Here is a 24030-nt window from a genome sequence, read left to right as displayed (position 1 = left end):
TTCTGTCCATTTTATTTTTGTTATTTATATTCTTAAACTTGTGAGAGAGGTCTCACCTTTTTACGGATGTATGAATTGGAGTTTTTTAACAGTTTCTCCACCTCTCCAGCCAGATCTCTGCACATATCTGATGATCCCATGCAGCCCAGCGTACACAAAGACAGCCCTTGGACAAACTGCGTGCTGTGGCTCAAGTCACTGTAGAGAAGCACAAAATGTACTGGCATATTTGTAAAATAAACATTAATTCCAAAATTCACAGCTTCAACTCAGTTCATTCTGGACAAAATTACAACTATAAAATATTGTTGATAATTGACTAAGCTATTAGATAACAGCAAAGCCAGTGTATTTTGGAAATGGAAACAGAATTCCAAAAGGTGCTATTTATCCCCAATTCTCTCTCAAACCCCACCTCAAATTCACTTAGCACTCCTCTAGCCTGTCCAGTGATATTTCTAATGCCGTCCTGTATACCTGTCAGCAGGGGTGATAAGGCATACAAGGGCAAGACCGGTTTTCCTTGTCTCTTTCAGGTAAATTAGTAGAAACATTCCGTCTATGCCTACTCCATCAAAACCTTTCGGAATTTTAAAGATCTCTATAAGATCAAGCCTCAAGAGAAAAAAAAAACAATCTGTCTACCCCCATGTTTCTGGTACCATTGCACCCTCTCCAGGGCCCTTATCTTTTTTATAATATGGTGATCGGAATTATAAAGAAACATAGACTTGCATTTTGTAGCGTTTTTCATGACTACCAGATGTTTAAAAGTCCTTTACCGTCAATGAAGTACTTTTAAAAAAGTGGTCACTATTGTGATTTATGAAATGGGGGAGGAAATTTGAACACAGCAAACTCCCATAACAGCAATGTAATATTGTGCACACAGTACTCCAGATTAGTCTGCCCAAGCTTCAATACAGGTTTAGCATACCTTCTTTGCTATTAAATTCTATTCCTCAGGAAACAAATCCTTGTGCTTGGTTTGCTCATCCTCCTCCAAAGCTTCTCCACCATCGTCCCGCTGGATATGACTGCTCTCACCTGGTCCTATTCTTATCTATCTAATCTTAGCCAAAATATTGCTTCCCACTTCTGCATTGTCACCTCTGGTGTTCCCCAAGGATCAATCCTTGACACCCACCCCCCATTTCTCATCTATATGTTGCCCCTTGGTGACATCATCTGAAAGCACAGCACTAGTTTTCACATGTATACTGGTGATACCTAGCTCTATCGTGCCATCACCTCTCTGATTCCTCCACTGCTGCTATTATCAGGTTGCTTATCTGACATCCAGTACTGGATGAGCAGAAATTTCCTCCAATTAAGTATTGTGAAGACCGAAGCCATTTTCTTTGATTCCCGCTCCAACCTCCATTCCCAAACTATCAACTCCATCCCTCTCCTTGGCAACAGTCCGAGACTAACCCAATCTGTTCGCAAGCTTGGTGTCATATTTGACCACAAGATGAGCTTCTGGCCACATACTTGCATCATCACTAAGACTGTCAATTTCCACCTCCATAACATCGCCAAACTACGTCCATCTCAGCTCATCTGTTGAAATCCTCATTCATGTGTTTGTTATCTCTAGACTCAACTATTCCAATGCGCTCCTGGCTGGTTTCCCACATTCTACACTCCACAAATGTGACGACATCCAAAGCCCTGCTGCCTGTATCTCAACTCGTACCAAGTTTGGCTTACATATCACTCCTGTACTCGCTGACTTATGCATCTGGTCAAGCAATGTCTTGATTTTAAAATTCTCATGTCCCTCCACGGTCCCACCCCTCCCTTTTTCGGTAATATCCTCCAGCCCCACAACCCTCCGAGGTACGTTGTTCATCTAATTCTAGACTCTTGAGCATCCCCAATTTTAATCACTCCTCCATTGGCAGCTATGTATTCAGCTACCCAGGGCCTCTGTACATTTCTCTGCTGTGCTTTCCTCCTTTAAGACACTCCTTTTGCCACATTGAAGGCTCTACAGAAATAAGTGATGTTGTTTAGTGGGAATTCCATTATTTTCTTACCACTAATGTTAACTGACTGGTTTATAGTTCCCTGGACATGTTCTATCTCCCTTCTTAAAAAGAGGTATAAGGTCAGCCTTTTCTGTCAGTCTTCTCGCACTCCACCTTTCTCTAATGTATATCAGAACGTGTAACGCCTCTGCTGCCTTTTTCCAGACTATCTGTTCAGACCAGGGGCTTTTATCATCTTCAAGTTTGATTAGCTTAATATCTCAAATGCTATCTCATTTCTAATCTCATCTTTTAATGTCATGCCCACCTGCACCATTTCCCTGGTAAATGCTGAAACAAAGTAATTATTTAATATTTTTGCCATTTCTCTAGCATTATCAGTGACATTATTAAGTGGCCCTATTTTCAACCCAACTTTACTTTGTGTCTGTAAAATATTTTACTATTTTGTTTGACGCTCGATGATTTAATTCCATTGCTCTCCTAATGAGTTCTCTTCTAATTTCTTTATAGATTCCTTTGTCATGCTCTCCGCTGCTATCCATATACTTAGTGTATGTCTCCTTCCTTACCCTTAATATTTTCCTATGCCTTTATTCATCCATGGTGACTCACGGGTACTTGGCTTGTTCTATATTCCTGGCTTCTGCTGAACATAGTTTTAAATATTTCCTATTGCTGCTCTACATCATTGTTTGCCAATATTGTTGCCCATTTTATTTTCCAAGTTCTGTTGTCAACTCCAGTCCATTACCATCTGTGTAATATTTGTATCTTTCTCAATTATCCTAAATCATATATTATAGTCACTATTGCCTAGACATTCCCTAACTTTTATTTGTATCTGCTCTGGCTCATTCCTGATTGCTAAATCTAGCAGCAAATGCCCCTTTCTTGGGCTTCTTGCATACTTGGTTAGAAAGGAGTCCTGCACACTTGGTTTTCAGGTCAGTGTAAAACATTGATCCTTATATGGCATGTGAAGTCCAAAGCATTTTTTGCATATCTGTATTCAACTAGTTTATTTCTACACTCAGTTTTCCTCCTTGTCTGCAGAAATCTCTGATTATACCTGCTCAGGTCTCTACAGCTTTCCTCTTCCATTGGCCATCATTTATTGCACAGTTCATTCCCTGATTCTGGATGGCTGAACTGGTCTGAACAAGATTTCACTATTTTTAAAAAAATCATGGGCATCATTAGCTTACTTATGCTACAATTCAACCTGCATTGCATCATTCCACCATGCAACACTCTGATGCGCTGGTATTTATAACACTACTGCCTGTTAGCATCCAGTGAAACTTTTAATATCTGTAATATTTAATAATATTGAAATGCTTATTTAGTAGCTCTCTCTCAATCTAAAGGCACTGCCCAGAGAAGCAATGTTATACTCATTGGAGATCACAGGTTTAAATTATTTATTAATACATCTTAACAGGCCAAAGGTTGAAATAGCTGAAGCACCCTTACACTAGAGAGTGCAAAGAAAAAATTAGCCAGGTTTTTTGCTTCCGATTGCTAACCAGTACATATATCAGGCAAAAGCAGTGTCAGGCTGGTTATGACGTATGCCACAATCTACAAGGCCACTGACCGTCACTGTCAAAGCTCAAAAACAAAGAAAATTAGATTAGATACTGTAGGAATTAGATACGGTAGGACTTCTGGCACCAATGAAATTATACCAGAGTCTTCAGGAATGGAGGGAATAAAATTCAGGGAGCTAATTTATTCCTCCCAAATGAACAGTTAGAATTTATTTCAAACTCGTGGCCCAGGTTATGGTGTGATAGCAAATGAAGTTTGAATGGGATGATTTAAGATCAATATATTTGCACCTACTTCTTAAGGCAGTTTGTCATCAGCAGATGGACATCTTGTCTCTCGTCTAGTAGAAGCATAGCTCCAAGATAACCAATTCGCTTGTCTGTGAATCTCTGAGATGCTATTAGCTTTAAACATTCGAGCTGTGCAAAAATGAGAAAAATCTAATTAAGCCTCAAATTTCAAAATGGGGCTCTACCCAAATCAATGGGGTTCTCTCATTTAACTTACTTCGTATTGCCAACATTGTGTGTTCCTAATTCAAAAGTGTGAAGAGGCAGACATGTTACAATGAACTTAAAGATGACTGAACAGTTTAATTGCTAGTAGCCTACTTCCACCTCCACTATACAACTCTCACCCACAACTCTTAAAATCCACCTCTTCTAGGTATATCCTTTATTAGGTAAGGAGACCAAAACTGCATAGAATACTCCAGGTGTGGTCTCACCAAGGCCGTGTATAGCTGCAGCAAGACATCCCTGCTCCTGTAAGATAAAACCAAAATACTGCGGATGCTGGAAATCTGAAACAAAAACAAAAATTGCTGGAAAAACTCAGCAAGTCTAGTAGGGTCCTCACTTATCATCACACCAGCCTCCGCATTCAAAGGATCATCCTCCGCCATTTCCGCCAACTTCAGCATGATGCCACCACCAAACACATCTTCCCTTCACCCCCGTTGGCATTCCGTAGGGACCGTTCCCTCCAGGACACCCTGGTACACTCCTCCATCACACCATACACCTCAACCTCCCATGGCACCTTCCCATGCAACCGCAGAAGGTGCAATACCTGCCCCTTTACTTCCCCCCTCCTCACTGTCCAAGGGCCCAAACACTCCTTTCAAGTGAAGCAGCATTTCACTTTCACATCCCTCAATTTAGTCTACTGCTTTCGCTACTCCCAACATTGGAGACACCAAACGGAGACTGGGTGAATGCTTTGCGGAACACCTTCGGTCTGTCCGCAAGCATGACCCAGGCCTTCCTGTCGCTTGCCATTTCAACACACTGCCCTGCTCTCATGCCCACATGTCCGTCTTTAGCCTGCTACAATGTTCCAGTGAAGCTCAATGCAAGGAACAGCACCTCATCTTCTGATTAGGCACTTTATAGCCTTCCGTACTCAAGATTGGGTTCAACAACTTCAGATCATGAAATCTCTCCTCCATCCTCACCCCCTTTTTGATCCCCTTTTTTCTAATAATTATATATTTTTTTGTATATATATTTTTCTTTTCCCACCTATTTCTATTATCATTTAAAAAATTTATTTCCATCCATTGTTTTATCTCCACCTTTTAGCCTATTTCGATCCCTTCCCACCCCGATTAGGGCCATCTGTCACTTGCTCATCCTGCTTTCTAACCTTAATGTCACCATTAGCACAACCTTTAGCTAATATCACTACCGTCAACACCCCTTTGTCCTTTTGTTTATGACATCTTCGGCAATCTCTCCTTTGCCTCCACCTATCACTGGCCCTCTATCCAGCTCCACCTATCCCACCCCCCTTAAACAGCTTATATTTCACCACATTTCTTATTCCTCTTTAGTTCTGATGAAGAGTCATAGGGGTTCGAAACGTTAACTCTGTCTTCCTTTCCACAAATGCTGTCAGACCTGAGTTTTTCCAGCAATTTTTGTTTTTGATCCTTGCTCCTGTGCTCAACTCCTCTCACAATGAAGGCCAATATTTCATTTGCCTTAACTGCTTGCTGCACCTGCATGGTTGCTTTCAATGATTGGCGTACAAGGACACCCAGGTCCCTTTGTACAATAATATTTCCCAATCTATCAACATTTAAGTAATACTCTGCCATTCTGTTTTTCCTACCGAAGTGGATTACTTCACACTTATCCACATCATACTGCATCTGCCATGTATTTGCCCACTCACTCAACTTGTCTAAATCGCCTTGAAGCTTAACATCCTCCTCACCACTCACATTCTCACCAAGTTTCGTGTCATCAGAAAACTTAGAAATATTACATTTTGTTCCCTCATCCAAATCATTATATATTGTGAATAGCTGGGGCCCAAGCACTGATCCCTGCGGTGCCCCACTAGGGTACTGCCATGATGCTGAGCTGTTTAAGGCTTATGACTGCAGCTATGTTTTGTTGTTCAGGTCAACTCCCAGAGGGCATGTATCACATGCCAGGAAGGTGTTTTTTGTAGTGTGTTACCAAATTGTTCATCTATATAGTCACTCTATGAAGATTGACAAAACCCGATTGGAATGAACTGCATTTGCACATATTAAAAGTTAGCTGAGATAGCAGAGGCACTATTACATATATATAAAAATTTATTAGAAAGAGAGAAGACTGCCAGAGGACTGGTGCAGAGCTAACATATGTTTTAAAAAACAAAGAGACAAAACAAGTCCACGAAAGTATAAATCAGTTCTTTTAACACTGATGGTCAGAATTAAATCATTACCTATTCTATGAATATCCAAAAACTGAAAGTATGATAAAGAGTAGTCTTTACATTTTTCAGTAGAAGTGGTTGTGCTTGACGAACCGTAAATTAATTCCTCTTTAGTAACAAAAAGTAGACAAGGACAACGTAGTACATATAATATATTTAGATTTCCAAAAGGCCTTCAATAAGGTACCACATAAGTAGGCTCATGAGTAAGGTCAAAGCATTGTGGAGTCAGGGCACAAGTAACAGGGTGGATAGCAAGCTGGCAACTAAACAGAAAAAAGGGTAGGCGTTAAGGGTAGTTTATTCAGGCTGGCAAAAGTTGGGAAGTGGTGTTCCATAAGCATTGGTGCTGGTACCACCATTTACCTAAATGATTTGGACACAGAAATACAATTTCAAAATTTGCTGACAATATACAGATGGAATACTAAAGGAAAATAATGATGAAATACAATAAACATTGACATTAAAATTGACATTAATAAACTTGCAGAATGGGCATAAAACTGGCAAAGGAATGCCAATATAGATAAATGCGATGTGGTACGCTTTAGACCTGGGGGCCACATATACAAGATTGCCACTAATAAATCTAATAGGGAATTCAGGAAAAACATCTTTAACTATAGGGATGGTTAGAATGTGGAACTCACTACTGCAAGGAATCATTGAGGGGAGTAGCATAGGATTCATTTAAGTGGAAGCGAGATAAGAGAGAATAGAAATACATTGATAGAGTTAGGTGAAGCAGGAGGGAAGGTTTGAGTAGTGCATAAACTCCAGTGTGGATCTGTTCGATCGAACATCTTATTTCTGTGCTATACATTCTATGGTGCATTTTGGTAGGAAGAAAAAAAAAGGCCACACACACATTGCAAATCATATAAATGCAGTGGAGGAGAACGGGATATAGGATACACAAATCACTACACATAATGACACAGGCTAATAAGGCCAATAAAAAATGCAGGAAAGCAAGGGGATTCATTTACGAAGGATACATTTGAGAAGCAGAGGCATTGTTAACTCTGGTGAGGACATCTTTGGAGTCTCGTCTTCACATTTTAAAAAGGATATAACGATATTGGAGAAGGTGCGATAAAAGAACAAGGATGATACTGGAACTGAGAAGTTATACCTATCAGGGAAGACTGAACAGGATGGGGAACTTTTCTGTAAAAAAAAAAGGGCCCGAAGGGTGATCTATTAAAGATTTTTAAAACAATGAAAGGATTGATTTTATAGGGTAGATGTGGAAACAATGTTTCCGCTTCAGCCATAAATACAAGATAATCACTAATAAATCCAATAGGGAATTCAGGGGAAACTTCTTCATCCCTGGTTGGAATGCTACGGCATGGAGCAGTTGAGGTGAATAACATATTTAAGATGAAGCTAGATAAACAAGTGAGAAAGGAATAGAAGGTATGCTGATAGGGTTAGATGAAAAGGAGCAGGACGATGTTTGTGCGGAGCATGGCCACTGGCGTAGATATGTTTGGTGGAATGGCCTGTTTCTGTGCTGTACATTGTATGTTTATGAGGAAGTAAAGATGTTCACTCAAGCAAAGCATTAAGGGCAACTGATACTCTGAACACGTAGAACAATATGAACCATTACTTCCAGGAGGGAAGGAGAAAAAATTGGAACAGAAAAAATTAAAAACACCATCTACATTACTGGTTGACATCAAAAGGCATCGTCAAACAAAACCCAAGGGGAAATAAGAAAATCATAACTCAGACAAAACAGACCTGACCAGACTGGTCAGGTGGGCAGAAAAGTGGCATATGGAATTCAACCCAGAGAAGTGTGAGGTGATGCAGTTGTGGAGGTCAAATAAGACAAAGGATTACATAATTAATGGGAGAATACCGAGAGGCGCAGAGGAAGTGAGGAACCGTGGAGCAAATGTCCACAGATTCCTGAAGTTAGTAGGACAGGTCGATAAGGTGGTTAATAAAGCATATGGAATCCTTTCCTTTAATAGCCGAGGTACAGAATATAAGAGCAGGGAGGTTATGCTGGAACTGTATAAATCACTAGTTACGCCACAACTTCAGTAGTGTGCGCGGTTCTGGTCATCTCATTACAGAAAGGTTGCAATTGCATTAGAGAAGGTACAGAGGAGATTTACGAGGATGTTGTCAGGACTGGAAAATTGCAACATTGGGAAGGCTGGGGTTGCTCTCCTTGGAGCAGAGGAGGTTGAGTGGAGGTTTGATTGCGATGTACAAAATTGCGAGGGGGCTGGATAAAGCGGATAGGAAGGGCCTATTTACCTAAGCAGAGAGGTCAGTGTATAGGGGGCACACATTTAATGATTGGTAGAAAGATTAGAAGGGAGATGAGGAAAAGTTGTTTCACCCAGAAGTTGGCAGGGGTCTGCAACTCACTGCCTGAAAGGGTACCAGAAGCAGAAACCTTCAGCTCATTTAAAAAAGTGTCTGGATATGTACCTCATGTGCCGTAACTTGCAGGGCTACAGACCAAATGGTGGAAAGAGGGATTAGGCTGGGCAGCTCGTTTCTTGGCTGGCGCAGACACGATGGGCCAAGTAGCCTCTTTCTGTGCTGTAAACTATGATTTCTAAAAAAATTAATTTATCATAACATACCTGGCCAAAGTGTGCTGGGTATCCAAGCATATGCATGTAGATGAGTTTTGCTACATTTCGACAACGGTATGTGTTGTCTTCCTCTCGAAAGGATGATCTGATGAGTGCACATTCTTTCTGAATGACTTCTCGTTCTTCTGCTTGTGTTCTGGCAGCACGGATAGTGCGAATCAGCTCCCGCAATCGAACAGGAGCTGGCATCTTGCTGTAAAGATAAAGTTAGTTACCATTGGCATCAAATGGATACAAGGTACAAAGGGGCAGGGTTTGGACTTAATAGGTCACTTCAAGAGACTGATGGTTAAAAGTAAATTATTATAGTTCTTAGAAACATCTTACTAATGTCATTCCACAATTCTGCCATTGCTTTTATAATGGTTAATGCATCACTTAAAATGATTTCATTCCTGACTGCTGTCCAATGGCTCTGCTGGATGGTGCGCATATATGGGCTGGATTTACCCAATCCAGTTGTGATGCCCTTTATGGTCAGGCATCCTTTTAGCATTTAGCATCAACCAGGAAGAACATCAACTTGGCATGGCACAACGTGGCTGCCAGTGCCCATGGAAATGCACCTGAGCATGATCCAGCTCCTTTGAGAGGAGTACAGGGAAAAGAGGATCCAACAGGGGAACCACATAAAAAAGCATTCTTCTGAAACTGCAACATCTATCCTTTAATGATCCAAGCTTCTAATTATGTTGCATAGGTAAAGACAGACTTACCAAAAAAAAACTACAGTGGTAGCACCAAATGCTTGTTTCAAATGCTGATTGTGGAGAACAGTCTTTAATGATGCTCCATCAAATCTAGCCAGCTATCAGCAGCAATATAATCGTGCCCTTTCCACTGCACTGGCACAGCCTTTTCCCTTTCAGGATCAATAGGTTTCCCCTTCAATACTCTACAGGAAATTTTATTTTTAAAATTAAAACAGAATTTGAAATTTAAAAATGTTAAATCATACCATTCCTCAAGGTTGCATGCAATACTGTGATCTAACGAAGCACATTTTCTTAGCATAAGACATGCAATAAAAAGAGTTTAAAATATTCTCATCTTCTGAAATAGAATTAACCTTGTCGTTCATAATAAGAATCTTGTCAGACCTGCAATTTCTGATTTTCAGGTTTAATAGGTGTTTCCAATGAAGACATCTTTGCTAAGTCAAACTAACTTGCTAACGTTCTCAGCCAGTTGTATTTAGTTAAAGGAACATACTCTTGGGAAGGCTGACAAAAATCCTGTCTGTCAACATTCTTAGCTGTACAAAGAGCTAGTAAAAACAAAAAAATTCAATCTCCTTACAGTATTCTTTCCTGCAGTCTTTTCTCTATCCCTTTCATGACTGCTGTTACATCCAAGAGCTCTGATCATACTCTCGTAACTCATTCACGTGATCACTTAGACAGCAAAGTATCAGCATTATGGTGATATCACAGCCTTACTCAATCATATCTTTAATAAGACATTCCCATGCATGATTTCCTGTGCTTGGACGGAAATCATGACTAAGGGCCCTGTTGATCCTAGAACTCAACCTAGTCCAGGAATGTTGAAGTGTAAAACTGTAACATTCCTAGTCTGTGCAGCTTAATAATACAAGGGTGGGGCATTTATTCTTGGAGCTGAAGGAGCCCAAGAGCGTTTTTTTTAAATTCCAAGCCTCAGATCGAAGGGGTCACAGCCATTATCTGGTTAGCACACCAATTTTCAGAGATTACATTTAAATCTTAGCTTTAGGCATAAATTCAGCACATCCTGACTAACTCTTTTCCATTTTACTGCAAATGATCACAAACCACATTACTGTAGTTTGAGAGCCCGGGAGCTGGTGCTTCTTGCCAAGACATCATTGATATAAGTTGAACATTCTATCACCACAGAAGCTGCATCTACTGTCAGAATCCTGAAAATGGAGCAGCAATTGGGATCTTTATTAGGGAAAATATATTTTAAAAAATTTGTTCATGGGATTGGGCATTGCTGGCTAGGCCAATATTTATTGCCCATCCCTAATTTCCCTTAAGGTGGTGGTGGTGAGCCACCTTCTTGAACCACTGCAGTCTATGTGGTGCAGGTACATCCATAATGCTGTTTGGGAGGGAGTTCCAGGATTTTGACCCAGTGACAGTGAAGGTCCAGCAATATAATTCCAAATCAGGATAATGTGTGACTTAGAGAATTTGCAGATGGTGGCACTCCCATGTGTCTGCTGACCTTGTCCTTCAAAGTGGTAGAGGTCACAGGTGGAAGGTGCTGCTGAAGGAGTATTGGCAAGTTGCTGCAGTGCATCTTGTAGATAGCACACATTGCTGCCACTGTGCCAATGGTGGAGACAGTATTGTTTAATGGGGTGCCAATCAACTAGATTGCTTTGTCCTGGATGGTATTGAGCTGAGTGTTGGAGCTCCACTCAAACAGGAAAGTGGAGAGTATTCCAGGACAGTCTTGACTTGTGCCTAGATTGTGGACAGGATTTGGGAAATCAGGTGGTGAGTCACTCGCCGGAGTTCCTAACATCTGACTTGCTATGATTGCCACAGCATTTATATGACTGGTCTAGTAAAGTTTCTGGTCAACACTAACCCCAAGGATTTTGATGGTAGGGAAATTCAGTGATGGTATTGCTGCTGAATGTCAAGGGGAGATGGTTAGAATCTCTCCTATTGCACATAAATGTTGCCTGGCAAGAATGTCACTTGTCATTTATCAGTCTAAACCTCAATGTTGTCCAGATCTTGCTGCACGCAGACACTGATTGCTTCAGTATGAGGAGTTGCAAATAGTACTGCAATCCTCAGTGAACATGCCCACTTCTAACCTTATGCTGGAGGAAGGTTTACTGGTGAAGCAGCTGAAGATAGTTGGGCTGAGGATATTACCCATGGAACTTCTGCAGTGATATCCGGAGGCTGAGATAATTGGTCTCCAACAGCTACAACCCATCTTCCTTGTGCTAGGTATGACTCCAATCAATGGAGAGTTGCCCCCACAATTCCCAGACTTTCAATTATGCTAGAGCTCCTTTCTGCCAGAATCAGTCAAATCCTACCTTGATGTCACAAGCAGTTGCTCTCACTTCACCTCTGGAAATTAGATCTTTATCCATGTTTGTACCAAGGTTATAATAAGGTCTGGAGCTAAGTGGCCCCTGACAGAACCCAAACTGAGCATTGGTGAGCACATCACTGGCTTTCCACCACTTTTCTGACAATTGAGAATGGAGTGATGGGGTGGAGATTGTCTGAATTGGATTAGATGGACAGGGCATACCGCAGCAATTTTCCACATTGTCGGTTAGATGCCAGTGTTTTAGCTTTACTGGAACAGCTTAGCTAAGGGAGCGGTTAGTTTTAGAGCACAAATCTTCAGTGCTGCAGCAGGGACATTGTCAGGGCTCATAGCCTTTGCAGCATCCAGTGCCTTCAGCTGTTTCTTGATATCATATGGAGTGAATCAAAATTTGCTAAAGACTGGTATCTATAATGCTGGACACCGTCAGAGGAGGCAGAGATGGATGATTCACTCAGCACTTCTGGCTGAAGGTGTTACAAATTGCTTCAGCCTTGTCTTTTGCACAGATGAGCTGGGCTCCTCCCGAGATGTTTCTGGAGTCTTCTCTCTGTTAGTTGTTTCATTGTCTACTACCTTTCACAACTGTACGTGGCAAGACTGCAGAAATTTGATCTTGTCTGTTGGTTGTGGGATTGCTCATCTCTGCCCACCACATGTTGCTTTTGCTATTTAGTGTGCAAGTACACCTGTGCTGGGCTTTCATCAGGTTGGCATCTCCCTTTTAGGTATTCCTGATGCTGTTCCTGGCATTTTCTTGACCCAGGATTGATCCTTTGGCATAAAGGCAAAATACTGTGAATCCTGGGGATCTGAAATAAAAAAAAAAGTGCTGGAAAAACTCAGCAGGTCTGGTAGCATCTGTGGAAAGAGAAACAGAGTTAATGTTGAGTCCAATATGACTCTTCAGAACTGATTGGTAGAAATGTGATAGATTTTATGCTTTTGAAAAAAGGTGGAAGGGCAGGTGGAGCAAAAGAGGTCAGGGATAGGTTAGAGAGTGGGGAAGATTAAATGACAAAAATGTCATGGAACAAAAGGCAAAGGGAGTGGGTAATGGTAGCAGTAAAGAAACAAAGCATTCGTTCAGAAGAGATATTAATAGCAGAATAAAGGTCAGCGCTGTCTAAAAGCAAAAACATGAAAATAAAATACACATTGGCAGTTGGGGTGGGCTTGGGGGGGGGGGGGCTGAAGAATAAAAATTCAAAATGGAGTACGAAGTTCATGACCTGAAGTTGTTGAACTCAGTGTTGAGTACAGGAGGATGTGAAGTGCCTAATTGGAAGTTGAGGTGCTGTTCCTCCAGCTTGCTTTGTGCTTCACTGGAACACTGCAGCAGGCTGAGGACAGAAACGTGAGCATGAGAGCAAGATGATGGATTGAAATGGCAAGTGACCAGAAGGTCAGGGTCATGCTTGTAGACTGAGTGAATGTTTCGCAAAGCAGTCACCCAGTCTGCGGTTGGTCTCCCCAGTGTAGAGAGGACCACATCGTGAGCAGTAAATACTGTAGATTAAATTGAAAGACGTACAAGTAAATCATTGCTTCACCTGGAAGGAGTGTCTGGGGCAGTGGGGAGAAGGTGAAAGGGCAGGTATTACAGCTCTTGCTATTTGTATGGGAAGGTGATGAGGTGTTGGGGGTAATAGAGGAGTGCGCCAGGGTGTTGCAGAGGGAATGGTCCCTTTGGAACACTGACAAGGGAGGGGAGGGGAGGGGAAGATGTGCTTGGTGGTGGCAACATGCTGGAGTGGAACCCACACTTCCCCCTTCCCAGACAACGATAGAGTTCCCCTAGTCCTCACTTTCCACCCCACCAGCCTCTGTATTGAAAGGGTTATCCTCTGCCATTTCCAGCATGATCCCCTCTCCTCCCCATCAGCATTCCGAAGAGATTGTCTCCTCCACGACACTCTGATCCACTCCTCTATCAACTCCAACAACTCACCTCCTTCTCACAGCATCTTCTCATGCATTTGCAGGAGGTGTAACACCTGCTCCTTTACCTCCTCCATCCTTGCTGTCCAAGACCCTAAAACATTCCTTCCAGGTGAAGCAGTACTTTACTTGTACATCTTTCAATTTAGACTACTGTATTCACTGCTCAAAACGTGGTCTCCTCCACATTAGGCAGACCAAACGCAAACTGGGTGACTGCTTTGCAGAACACCTTTATTCAGTCCACAAGCATGATCCCGACCTTCCAGTTGCTTGCCATTTCAATTCACCATCTTGCTCTTCAGCCTGCTACAATGTTCCAACGCAAGTTGGAGGAACAACACTTCATCTTCTGATTAGGCACTTTACAGCATTCTTGACTCAACACTGAGTTCAACAACTTAAGGCCATGAACTTTGTCCTCCATTTTGAATTTCACCCCCACAATCCCCGCAACTGCCAGTCTCTATCTTGTTTTCCCGTTTTTGCTTTTAGACAGTGCTGACCTTTATTCTGCTATTAACACAACCTCTGAACGAATGCTTTGTTTCTTTACTGCAACCATTACTACTCCCTTTGCCTTTTGTTCCATGACATCTTTGTCATTTAATTTCCCCCACCCTCTAACCTATCCCTGACCTCTTTTGCTCCACCTGCTCCTCCATCTTTTATCAACAGTATAAAACCCTTCACATTTCTACCTTTTCAATTCCAAAGTCATCATTTTGGACTCAAAATGTTAACTCTGCTTCTCTCTCTCTCTACACATGCTGCCGGACCTGCTGAGTTTTCCCAGCACTTTCTGTTGATCCCTTGGCTTGATGTTAATGGCAGAGTGAGGGTTACGCTGGGCCATGAGGTTCCAGGTTGTGGTTGAATACAGTTCTGCTGCCGCCGATGGCCCACAGGGTCTCATGGATGCCCTGTTTTTAGCTGTTAGATCTGATCGATATCTATCCCATTTAGCACCGTGGTAGTGCCACGCAACATGGAGGTGTACAGGAGGAGTGTATTCAACCCATCAAGTCCATGCTGGCTCTTTGTACAGCAATCCAGTCAATCTCATTCACCTGCTCTATCCCTGCAGCCAAGCAAGTTTATATCTGAGTGTATATCCAATTGCCTTTTGAAATCATACCCAAGTAGGCAGCAAGGTCCAGGTCATTACCGTAAAAAAGTTCTTCATTACATTCCCTTCTGTATCTCCTGTCCAAAACCTTAAAACTGTGCCCCCTGGACCTTACAGCATCTGCTAATAGAAACAGCTTGGCAGATATGTTCTTCAGGACACAGTCAGCTATGCTGCTATTGAGCCATACTTGTTGATGGAAATTGAAGCCCCTCACTGAGAATATATTATGTACTCTTGCTACCTTTAGCATTTCTTTTAAGTGGTATTAACATGAATGAGTACTAATTCATCTGCTGAAGGTAAGTGGTAATCAGCTTTTTGCAGTTAAAAGGTACACAATGTAAAAATCACATCCATGAGGTTCTACTGCAGAGCTCACAAAGAGGTTGTTTTGAATACAAAGCCAAGACACACAAGGTAGAAATGCTTAAAGGATACTTAAGAAATCCTAACTAGTTTTGAAAAGCAATGCACAACAGCAGTATTATGTTATGGACTGTGAAGAGAACACTCAAAATTCATTTCACATAGTGCCTCACAGTCAGGAGAAAGAGCAGATTTCATCCTATTATTTTGGACTAGATTCAAAGCCACATCCCAAGGGTGAAAGGACATCATTCAAATACATTGCATCACCCGTGTGCCAGTAACAATTCTCAGAATTCCTGATGGTGCCTAAGAGGGTTTTGAGACTGGTTTGCAGACTGCCCCCAGTTTAGTTTTTCACAAGTCAAGAAAATGGGAGGGATAAAAATGTTTCTGATCAATCTTTCTCTGCAGAGACAACAAAGCTTACAGCATTCAGGAATAATATATAAAGTGAACAAGTCAGCAGAGAGACTGGAAATACATCAAAAACAATGCAGATATATTTTAAATAGGCAAGACTGCAAAATAAAAACAGGATATTGCTCATGATTTCAGCTGGTTCTTGCACTCCGAGTGCCTCAGCAACCAACATATGCCCATTGTGCTCTGAGTCATACAGACAAGGTTATTATAAGTATACAGTTAGTTAATCTCAGCCTGGGTGGTGGTAAACATGCTTTGTTGGCCTCAGTGTTTGTGGTTTTGGGAGCAAAGGGAAAAATAAAAATCATTTGCAATTCTAATCCTGTTAGCTATCCAATGAACTCTGCTGGAAATTCCATTTCCCTGGGCATCAGTTGAAGCTGACTGAACATGAATGGGTGATGCCCCATGCTCAAATAGCCTGCCAGCAATTACTATCCTCAGCTCATAGATGTTAGCCTGTTGACAGTCTTGATTCACACCCATGGAACTTGCTAATACGCCCTGCCTTGCCTCTTACCTGAATAGTCTAATACTAACTGAGCTCATAATGACACTTGCTACATAGGCAGACACCTGAGTGGATTCTGGAGGGATAATAGTACCGCTAGTATTCCTATTTAACCCTTAACTAAGTTTATGACGCAAAATCTTCTCCATCACCAATACCGTCTAATTCCACCTCTGTCAATTGTTGTCTCTGCCCTGCCTCAGCTCACCTACTACTAAAAGTCTCATCCATGCATGTTATCTTTAAACTTGACTATTCTAATGCGCTATAGACAGAAAATGCTGGAAATACTCAGTAGGCCAGACAGCATCTATGGACGGAGAAACAGAGTTAATGCTTCATGTCTGACTTTTTGCCATCAGAAGTGGAAATGTTACTCAGATTTCCAGCATAGTATTTTGCGTTTGTATTCCAATGCTCTGCTGGTCAGCCTACCATCCTAATCTCAAGCTTATCCAAACCTCTGCTGCCTATACACTAACTCTCTAAAAATCCTATTCACCCATCACCATCCCTGTTCTTCTGACCTTTTATTGAGCCCCAGTCAGCAATACCTCAATTTTAAAATTTTCATCCTTGCTTCCAAATTCACCCATGGCTTTGCCTCTCCCCACCTCTAAACTCCTCTAGCACTGCAACCCTCCAAGTTATTTGTGACCTTGGATTTTCTTCTATCCATCATGGACAGCCATGCCTTCAGCTAACTAGGCCTGTAGCTTTTCAATTTTCTCCCTAAACCTTTCCATCTTTCTACCTCTCTCTCCTCCCTTAAGATGTTCCTTAAAATCTACTTATTTGACCAAGCTTTTTGTCATCTAATGTGTTATGCGATTCAGTGTCAAGTTTTGCTGTTAATGTTCCTGTAAAGCACCTTGGGACATCTTGGTATATTGAAGATGCTGAATAAATGCTAGTCATTGCCCTTGTAGAAATATAACCCAGTGCTTTAAGAGAGGAAGCTGAATAAAAAAATACAAATCAGTAAATGTAGTACGTAACCTCTGCCTGTAAACAGTAGAAACATGCAGAATTGAACAGCAAAATAATTCAATTCCTCTTTCAATTGAGGCCTATGTACCAAAAATAATTTATTTGTAGTGCAAAGCTAAGTTTTACCTTGGTGAGATCAGCTTTGGCAATCTGCCATTCTGCTTAAAATTACCTCCCACGGTTTAAAAAGGAAATTAAATGTGAACTGAATGCAAGCTTTGCTGTACTTATCTCTACCTCTCTCTCTCCTCCTTGAAGCCACTCCTTAAAATCTACCTCATTTGATTGCCTGTTGTAATATCACTTTGTGTTTCAATGGCACATTTCGTCCAATTATCTTCCTGCCCTTGGTATGATTAGCCAAGTTAAAAGATGCTTCATGAACACAAGTTGTTGTTTTTGATAAAAATAGATTCACTTATATCATCTTTAACTGATGCTGCACCCAGTCAGTAACAATTCCATCTATGTCAGATAACTTATACTTTTATAGTAAAATAGAAAATGCTGGAAATACTCAGCAGATCTGGCAGGTACAGGTTGGAGAGAGAATTGGAATTAATGCTTCAGGCTGATGACCTTTCATCAGCTCAATTCTGAGTATTTCCAGCATTTCCTTTTTTTTATTTCAGATTTCCAACATCTGCAGCAATTTTTTCTTGTAACACAGTATACTTTTCCAATTGTTCTGAAACAATACAAGAAAACAAAGCAGGCTGGAAAAACAAGTGAAATAAACCTTGGGAAAACTTGCCCATAGTAAATCTTTGAACTTTTTCCAATGACAGTGGTTTCACAAGTTAAGACTTCTCCTGCTTGGAAGTCACCCTGTTTACATTGCGGGGTAGAATTCAGAGCCCTGGCAACCATCCCAATACAATGACATATACCAGTGCGCACAGCACTGTTACCATGACCACAATTGTAAATTACCTATGCCTGTGGAATTTGATACTTGTTACCAAGTCATGTCCAATTTGTGGCTATTCTACATTCCCAAAATTGTGTTGGCTAGAGTACAAAGACCACAAGGCTGACCTGTACATGCATATTTTTGTTCTGTCAGCCACCAATAAAACTACTGTGATGTGCAGCACTCCGAAGAGGAGGTGGAAACAAGAAGATCACAGGCCAGTATAAATCTGTCCTCACCTACACCCATTTTCCCTGGGAGAGTGAAAACCTTGTTCTGTGTTCCTCACCACCCACTCCCAAACTCAAGGAGCACGGGCCAATTATACTTCCCTTACCACTGCGTCAGTTCAGATCAACTAACTCAACACAGGCCATGGGAATCAAACCTGTGATCTTCCTTAGAAAAACACTGTGCCAAATCACAGGCCAGAAACAAAGCATGTTGAAAAATATATAAAATTGAAAGTTGCAATGGTCTCAGGATTCAGGAGGCATTTGAACTGGACAGTGGAATTAGCTGTGTCCCTCAGGATGACACTGGTATCAGTGTTTTTGTGCTTCTGTTCCATATTTTCCTTTAATTCTCGTCTCAAACATACAGTATTACAAATCTTCTCATCTTATCCATTCAATCATTCTATAGATTTTCCATTATATTCCGTATTCAGTCTCCTGAACACAGTCACAGATTGCACAGCAACACCCACCTCAGTTAGTTGTTTTTGGTTTATGTTAGGCCCTAATCATCTGATTACTTTATTCAGCAAGGCTTTGTATGACAACCTGAATTACAGTCACATTAACATAAACTGCTACACTAATGCACACTATTCCTATGTGAGCTACTGCCTATTTGCTCCCCCAGTAGGATTTGTCTTCATAGAAGATACATTTTTCCAATGGCCTTTCCCAATTGGGGAAAAGGCTTGGCGAGTGCAACGATTTACCATACAGTTGGTGCTGCTGTCAGCACCCTCAACTGCAGTGGCTGTGCTGTATAGTAGATGAGGCAGTGTGACCAACTGTGACAACATGAAGAACCACCCGAGATGGATTTTCCCCCCATACTGCTGTAAGTTGTAGCACTGACGAAGCAAGGTAAACAATGCTCGAGATCAAGGTTTTCTTTATCATCATAGACAGGTTTAAGTGATTCGTGTTTTTAACATGGCTGCTCGACTGAATTTCCTTCCAATGATTTGTATATCTGCAAAACAAGTTGGTATAGTAAAACTGCACTTAAGTTGACCATTAAGATAGAAAATATGCTATCAAATTTTTGTAAAAATAGGACGCCGGATGCTAGGAAAGGGTGCAGGCTCTCAAAATGGTGTACTGAGAAATAGAAGGGTTCAGTCCCCATGTGTAATCCAACTGGCAGCTAAGGGAGCAATGCCGGAGAGCTCATAGCAGCCCACCAATTCCGTTCAAGGGTAGTCAGTTGAGAATGACCCAAAGCTGGGATAAATCAAGGTTCTGAAACCAAGTTGTGGTTTTCGAGTTAAGGGCCACTTTCCATACTGTCAATTTATTTTAACGGAGTATTTAAACACATGCATCAATCACACTTCCTTCATCCTTCTGTCCAGTTATAAAGGAACATTTCAGGGGTAGAAAAAAACCATTGGGGTTCACCAGGCTAGCACAATTGATAGAGCCAAAAAGCAAAAATTGAAGGCAATCCTTATATCAATTAAATTCACTTCCAAAAAGGTTCATTAAGGTGTTTTAACCTAAAACAACAACACTTAAAGCTTCCCTTAAAAGGTGCAGGCTGAATTAATATTTAAATCAGAATCCAATCTTCAGTGTTGAGACCATATATTTTTTCTGTCCAATGATCCAACCTGGCAATTGAGGCAATGATAAATCTTTACCTGCCCAGGACAAATGTGAAGGAAGGGTAGTTAAGGCCCAGTGAATAGAATTATCATGTTGACGTAAATCAGACAGACCAGAAGGTTCCAGATTTACTTTCTGATATGCATTGAGTTATAAGATCCCAGCCAAGTGTGCAGTAAAGTTCTAATGTTGATCACTGCCTGGGCTGAGGGGAGGTGGGGAGAAAATAAAATCAACTCTGGTTCCTGTTCCCAATTGTGATCCAATGAATCCTGCTGGAAAGCAAGCGTGCACACATGAAGTGGATTGGGCTTGGCTACAATGCACTCCACAGCTGAATAGTCAGCCAACACTTGCCATATTATCTTACAAATAAAGGATGATCCTTTGGGCCAAGTACTGAAGGGCTTCTTGTGCTTGTGCAACTCAAGGAGAACCATTGTCTTCAATCAGAGGAAAAACCAGGAGGCAGAGAATCTGATTAAAAATTACTTGGACCAGGGGCTGAATTTTACATTCCCACCAAAGTCAGTGGAGTTTAGAATGGCTCGCTGCATTTTACAGCCCAGTCTCCGCCGTGACAGGGCCGTAAAATTCCAGCCTAGATGTCTAGTTTAAAAATTCTGACCTTATTCAGGATTCCTAAATTTAAGTGGTCATAAATTTCTTTAACAGGAATCTTAACTATAATATTTTACATCGCAATAAACAGAAATAGATTCAGAGCTAATCTGATTCAACCTTGCTGCAAGAGTACCAAGTACACAGCACCTTTAATGTGTAATGAAGCAGATTCATGCCATTCCAGCAATTCTAAACTATGCATGATTTACTAGTCTCTTGTAAACACAGCTATTCGTAGTCATGTACATCTACTCTGTACACTGTCATTTCATAAAATAAGAAATGGGTTTGGAACTGATCAGCAACACAAACATGGCCATATACTTTGCAAATATGGAATGACCACAAATCAAATATAGACCCTTTACTGCTAGTCTAAATGTTTAAAATTTCCTATTAAAATCCCATGACTACTTCTCATACAATTTAGCAGGTGTAACTGTACTCACCATACAAGTAGTAAAGCGAAAACTAAATTCTATTAAACTTCCAGAATTATTTTAAAAATTGCTTTGGAGAATTTTGTGTAACTGAATCTCGCAAAACCTCATCAATAAAACATTTGGAGTACATAAAACAGTCTCTCTTTTGATGGAGCCCATACAGAGATGTAGATGGTGTACAGCTAGTAGTAAGTAACAGAAAACAATTGATGTCTGAGAGAACTGAGCAGGATTCCCCACGGCTCCACTACCATGACCAGTTTCTCCCCCTTATTTGAATAAAGCAATTCTTAACGAACTGGGTGTGCTTTTAGACATATAATTCTTTGCCTAAGTAACTATGCCAGACACTGGGTGGGGGGCAGAGAGCGCGCAACAGGCGGGCAGAGCGCGCAACAGGTGGGCAGAGCGCGCAACAGGCGGGCAGAGCGCGCAACAGGCGGGCAGAGCGCGCAACAGGCGGGCAGAGCGCGCAACAGGCGGGCAGAGCGCGCAACAGGCGGGCAGAGAGCCAGACACAGAGAGATTAGGTGAATGAGCGGTGTAGCATTAGCTATTTAGGGCGGGCGTGTCAATAAATAATCCTCTTTATTTAAACCCAATAAAAGCTTCCTGCTGATTCTTCAAATTATCTGCACACTCAGGGGTTAAGAAACACACACATCTTCCTTTTTAAAAAAGCATATTGATTATGGGCAGTAAGGAAGGGAACAGGAGTTTCAGTAGTTCTCTCTCACCCTGTCCATAACATCTAACTTTTCGGTGTGTTGATTGGGGAATAAATATTGGCTATGGCACCAGGTGAACACTCAAATAGTCATAGGATGTTTTGTGCCCGCCTGTGTTTAATGTTTTGCATGAAAGATAGTACATCCAACAGTACAGCACTCCCTCAGTACTCCACTGAAGTGTCAACCTAGATATGTGCTCAAGTGTCTGGAGTGGTGAAACTTGAGCCCATGAGTTTCTGACTCAAAAGCGACAATGCTATCACTGACTGAAGGTCAAAACCTTGACTGCAATGGTGTGGAGAGCAGGTACAACAAAGTATCTTTTCCAAGGGTTTACTGTGGTCATTGGCACTGGACCTTATAGTGAACATAACTTGATGTTAAAGATAGTTACAATTGTACCATAATTGTACCAAGAGTTAAGAAACCATCACAGCCAGTGTCAGAGTGAGCAGTTTTCCACAAGACAGCTGCAGAGCCAAATGACATTACTTCACAATGCTCTTCTTGAAAATACCAGCTCAATCCTGATGCGACATAATTTAATTGTTCCTACAAACACGACCACAACTTAAAGTAGGAGCCATTCTGCCAAATTCAGAATCATCTGCATGAAGAACATCAAGACACTAATGGTATCAACTTCTTTTCGGACTGGAGTGCTACAACACGAACCACAACAATTTCTACCCAGGGTATTTCAAAAAAATGAAGGACATCAGTCTGATTTGGCTTACAGAACTGCAATTCCTCAGCACAGACAACTGTTCAATATTTAATTAACACATTTATAAAAATGACAAAAATTATTTTAATTAGCAAAACATAGAATGAGTAATCAGTCACGCCTTAACATTCCATGACAAACCTGGTCATTTTCACAATCTGAAGGACAGCATGTTGCCAGTGGCCGAATGAGGACAGACAAACTCAGCATCAGGACTTGCAGAACCGCTCGCTTCTGGATTACTGACTCCAGCTTATTCCAATTTTGTTCTGAGAATTGATCTGATTGGTTAAATCTTTTCTTGATTCTTTGCTTTACTTTGACATAGAAACTGCTGTGTTAATTCAGGCACTCAGGGAATCAGCTCATAGAACATGAGCAGTTTTGGATGGAGCAACAGTCATTGTGAGTCATCTGCTGTCCAAGATTCTCAGGTTGTGAATAAGCTGCTGAAAGTGGAATTTTCTATTTTACCCACAACTGTTCTGTGATTTTCAGAAACAAAGTGAGATAAATTATCCCCCTCAGTAATCCAGCATTCCAGATAACTCCACCAAAAACATCTCGCAGCCACAAGTACAAATATTTCCTCCATTCGTTTCTACCATTCTTGATTCAACCCTCATTACAATAACGTTCCTGGTTTCCACATTCCTAGGCTGTACAGCGAGTGCATGAATAAATAACAGCTGAAGATTCCCACTGGTGATCACTGCTGCATTGGCACCCTAGCCAAAGTCACATTCAGTTATGTAAAGATTAAAATTTTGCATGCTCAACACAATACATCACATACAGCGCCTCAAAAGCAGAGCATTAAAGCAGAGAATGCAAACTGAAAAAAGCAACAGTAGCTTTTTAAAAATCAATTATAGGGAACTCTAAGCTTCAGTGGCACAAAGTGCTGCAACATGCCCAGGATCTTCCTCATGCATTGACTAACTCCAAGATATTTTAAATACATTTTACTGCAATGCTGAATCTCAGCACCTTCAAAACGTCAGCCCACTCTTAAGCATTTAGATATGAAATTCAATTCTGCACATTACTAAATTATGAACATTTATACATGTGAAAAAAGCTCAATGTGGAAGGCACCAGTAATAATGACTTATACTCAGGAAACTCCAATGAGCACCAGGGAAGAACAAATTTGCATCTAGACCTCATGAGGTCTAAAAGCATTTCGCACATACTATTACCACATATGTGAATGTGGCAGTCATTTTGCACATAAGATCCCACAAACAGAAAAGACAAGTAGGTCCAATTAGTCTATTATTTTAAAGTCAGTTGACGGTTAACTGTTGGCCAAGATACCAGAGAACTTCTTTCCAAAGAGTGCCATGGGATCTTTACTGTTCACCTCAGCATAGTTTATATTCTCAAGTGGAAGATGTTATCTCTTACAATGCAGAACTTC

At 41.1% G+C, this 24030-nt stretch overlaps 1 protein-coding gene across 2 annotated transcripts in view; it reads right to left on the bottom strand.

Annotated features, from left to right (window-relative positions):
• Positions 1–24030, bottom strand: part of LOC144688633 (AP-1 complex subunit gamma-1-like) — a 113158-nt gene that overhangs the window by 74689 nt on the left and 14439 nt on the right. Inside the window, exons 1-4 of one of the 2 annotated variants that reach the window (XM_078555433.1) lie at positions 10193–10248; positions 8882–9086; positions 3843–3967; positions 57–198 (exon numbers count right to left, since the gene is read on the bottom strand). In XM_078555433.1, coding sequence (XP_078411559.1) covers positions 57–198; positions 3843–3967; positions 8882–9086; positions 10193–10230 — 510 coding nt within the window. In that variant the 5' untranslated portion in view covers positions 10231–10248. Of the gene's footprint in view, positions 1–56; positions 199–3842; positions 3968–8881; positions 9087–10192; positions 10249–24030 lie in introns of those variants that run through there. The other variant, XM_078555434.1, reaches the window with a different exon arrangement.

Source organism: Cetorhinus maximus, chromosome 13 (assembly GCF_964194155.1).
Source record: "Cetorhinus maximus chromosome 13, sCetMax3.hap1.1, whole genome shotgun sequence".
NCBI lineage: Eukaryota > Metazoa > Chordata > Chondrichthyes > Lamniformes > Cetorhinidae > Cetorhinus > Cetorhinus maximus.
The sequence above is the reverse complement of the archived record's forward strand: the minus strand, read 5'-3'. Positions and strand labels throughout refer to the sequence as shown.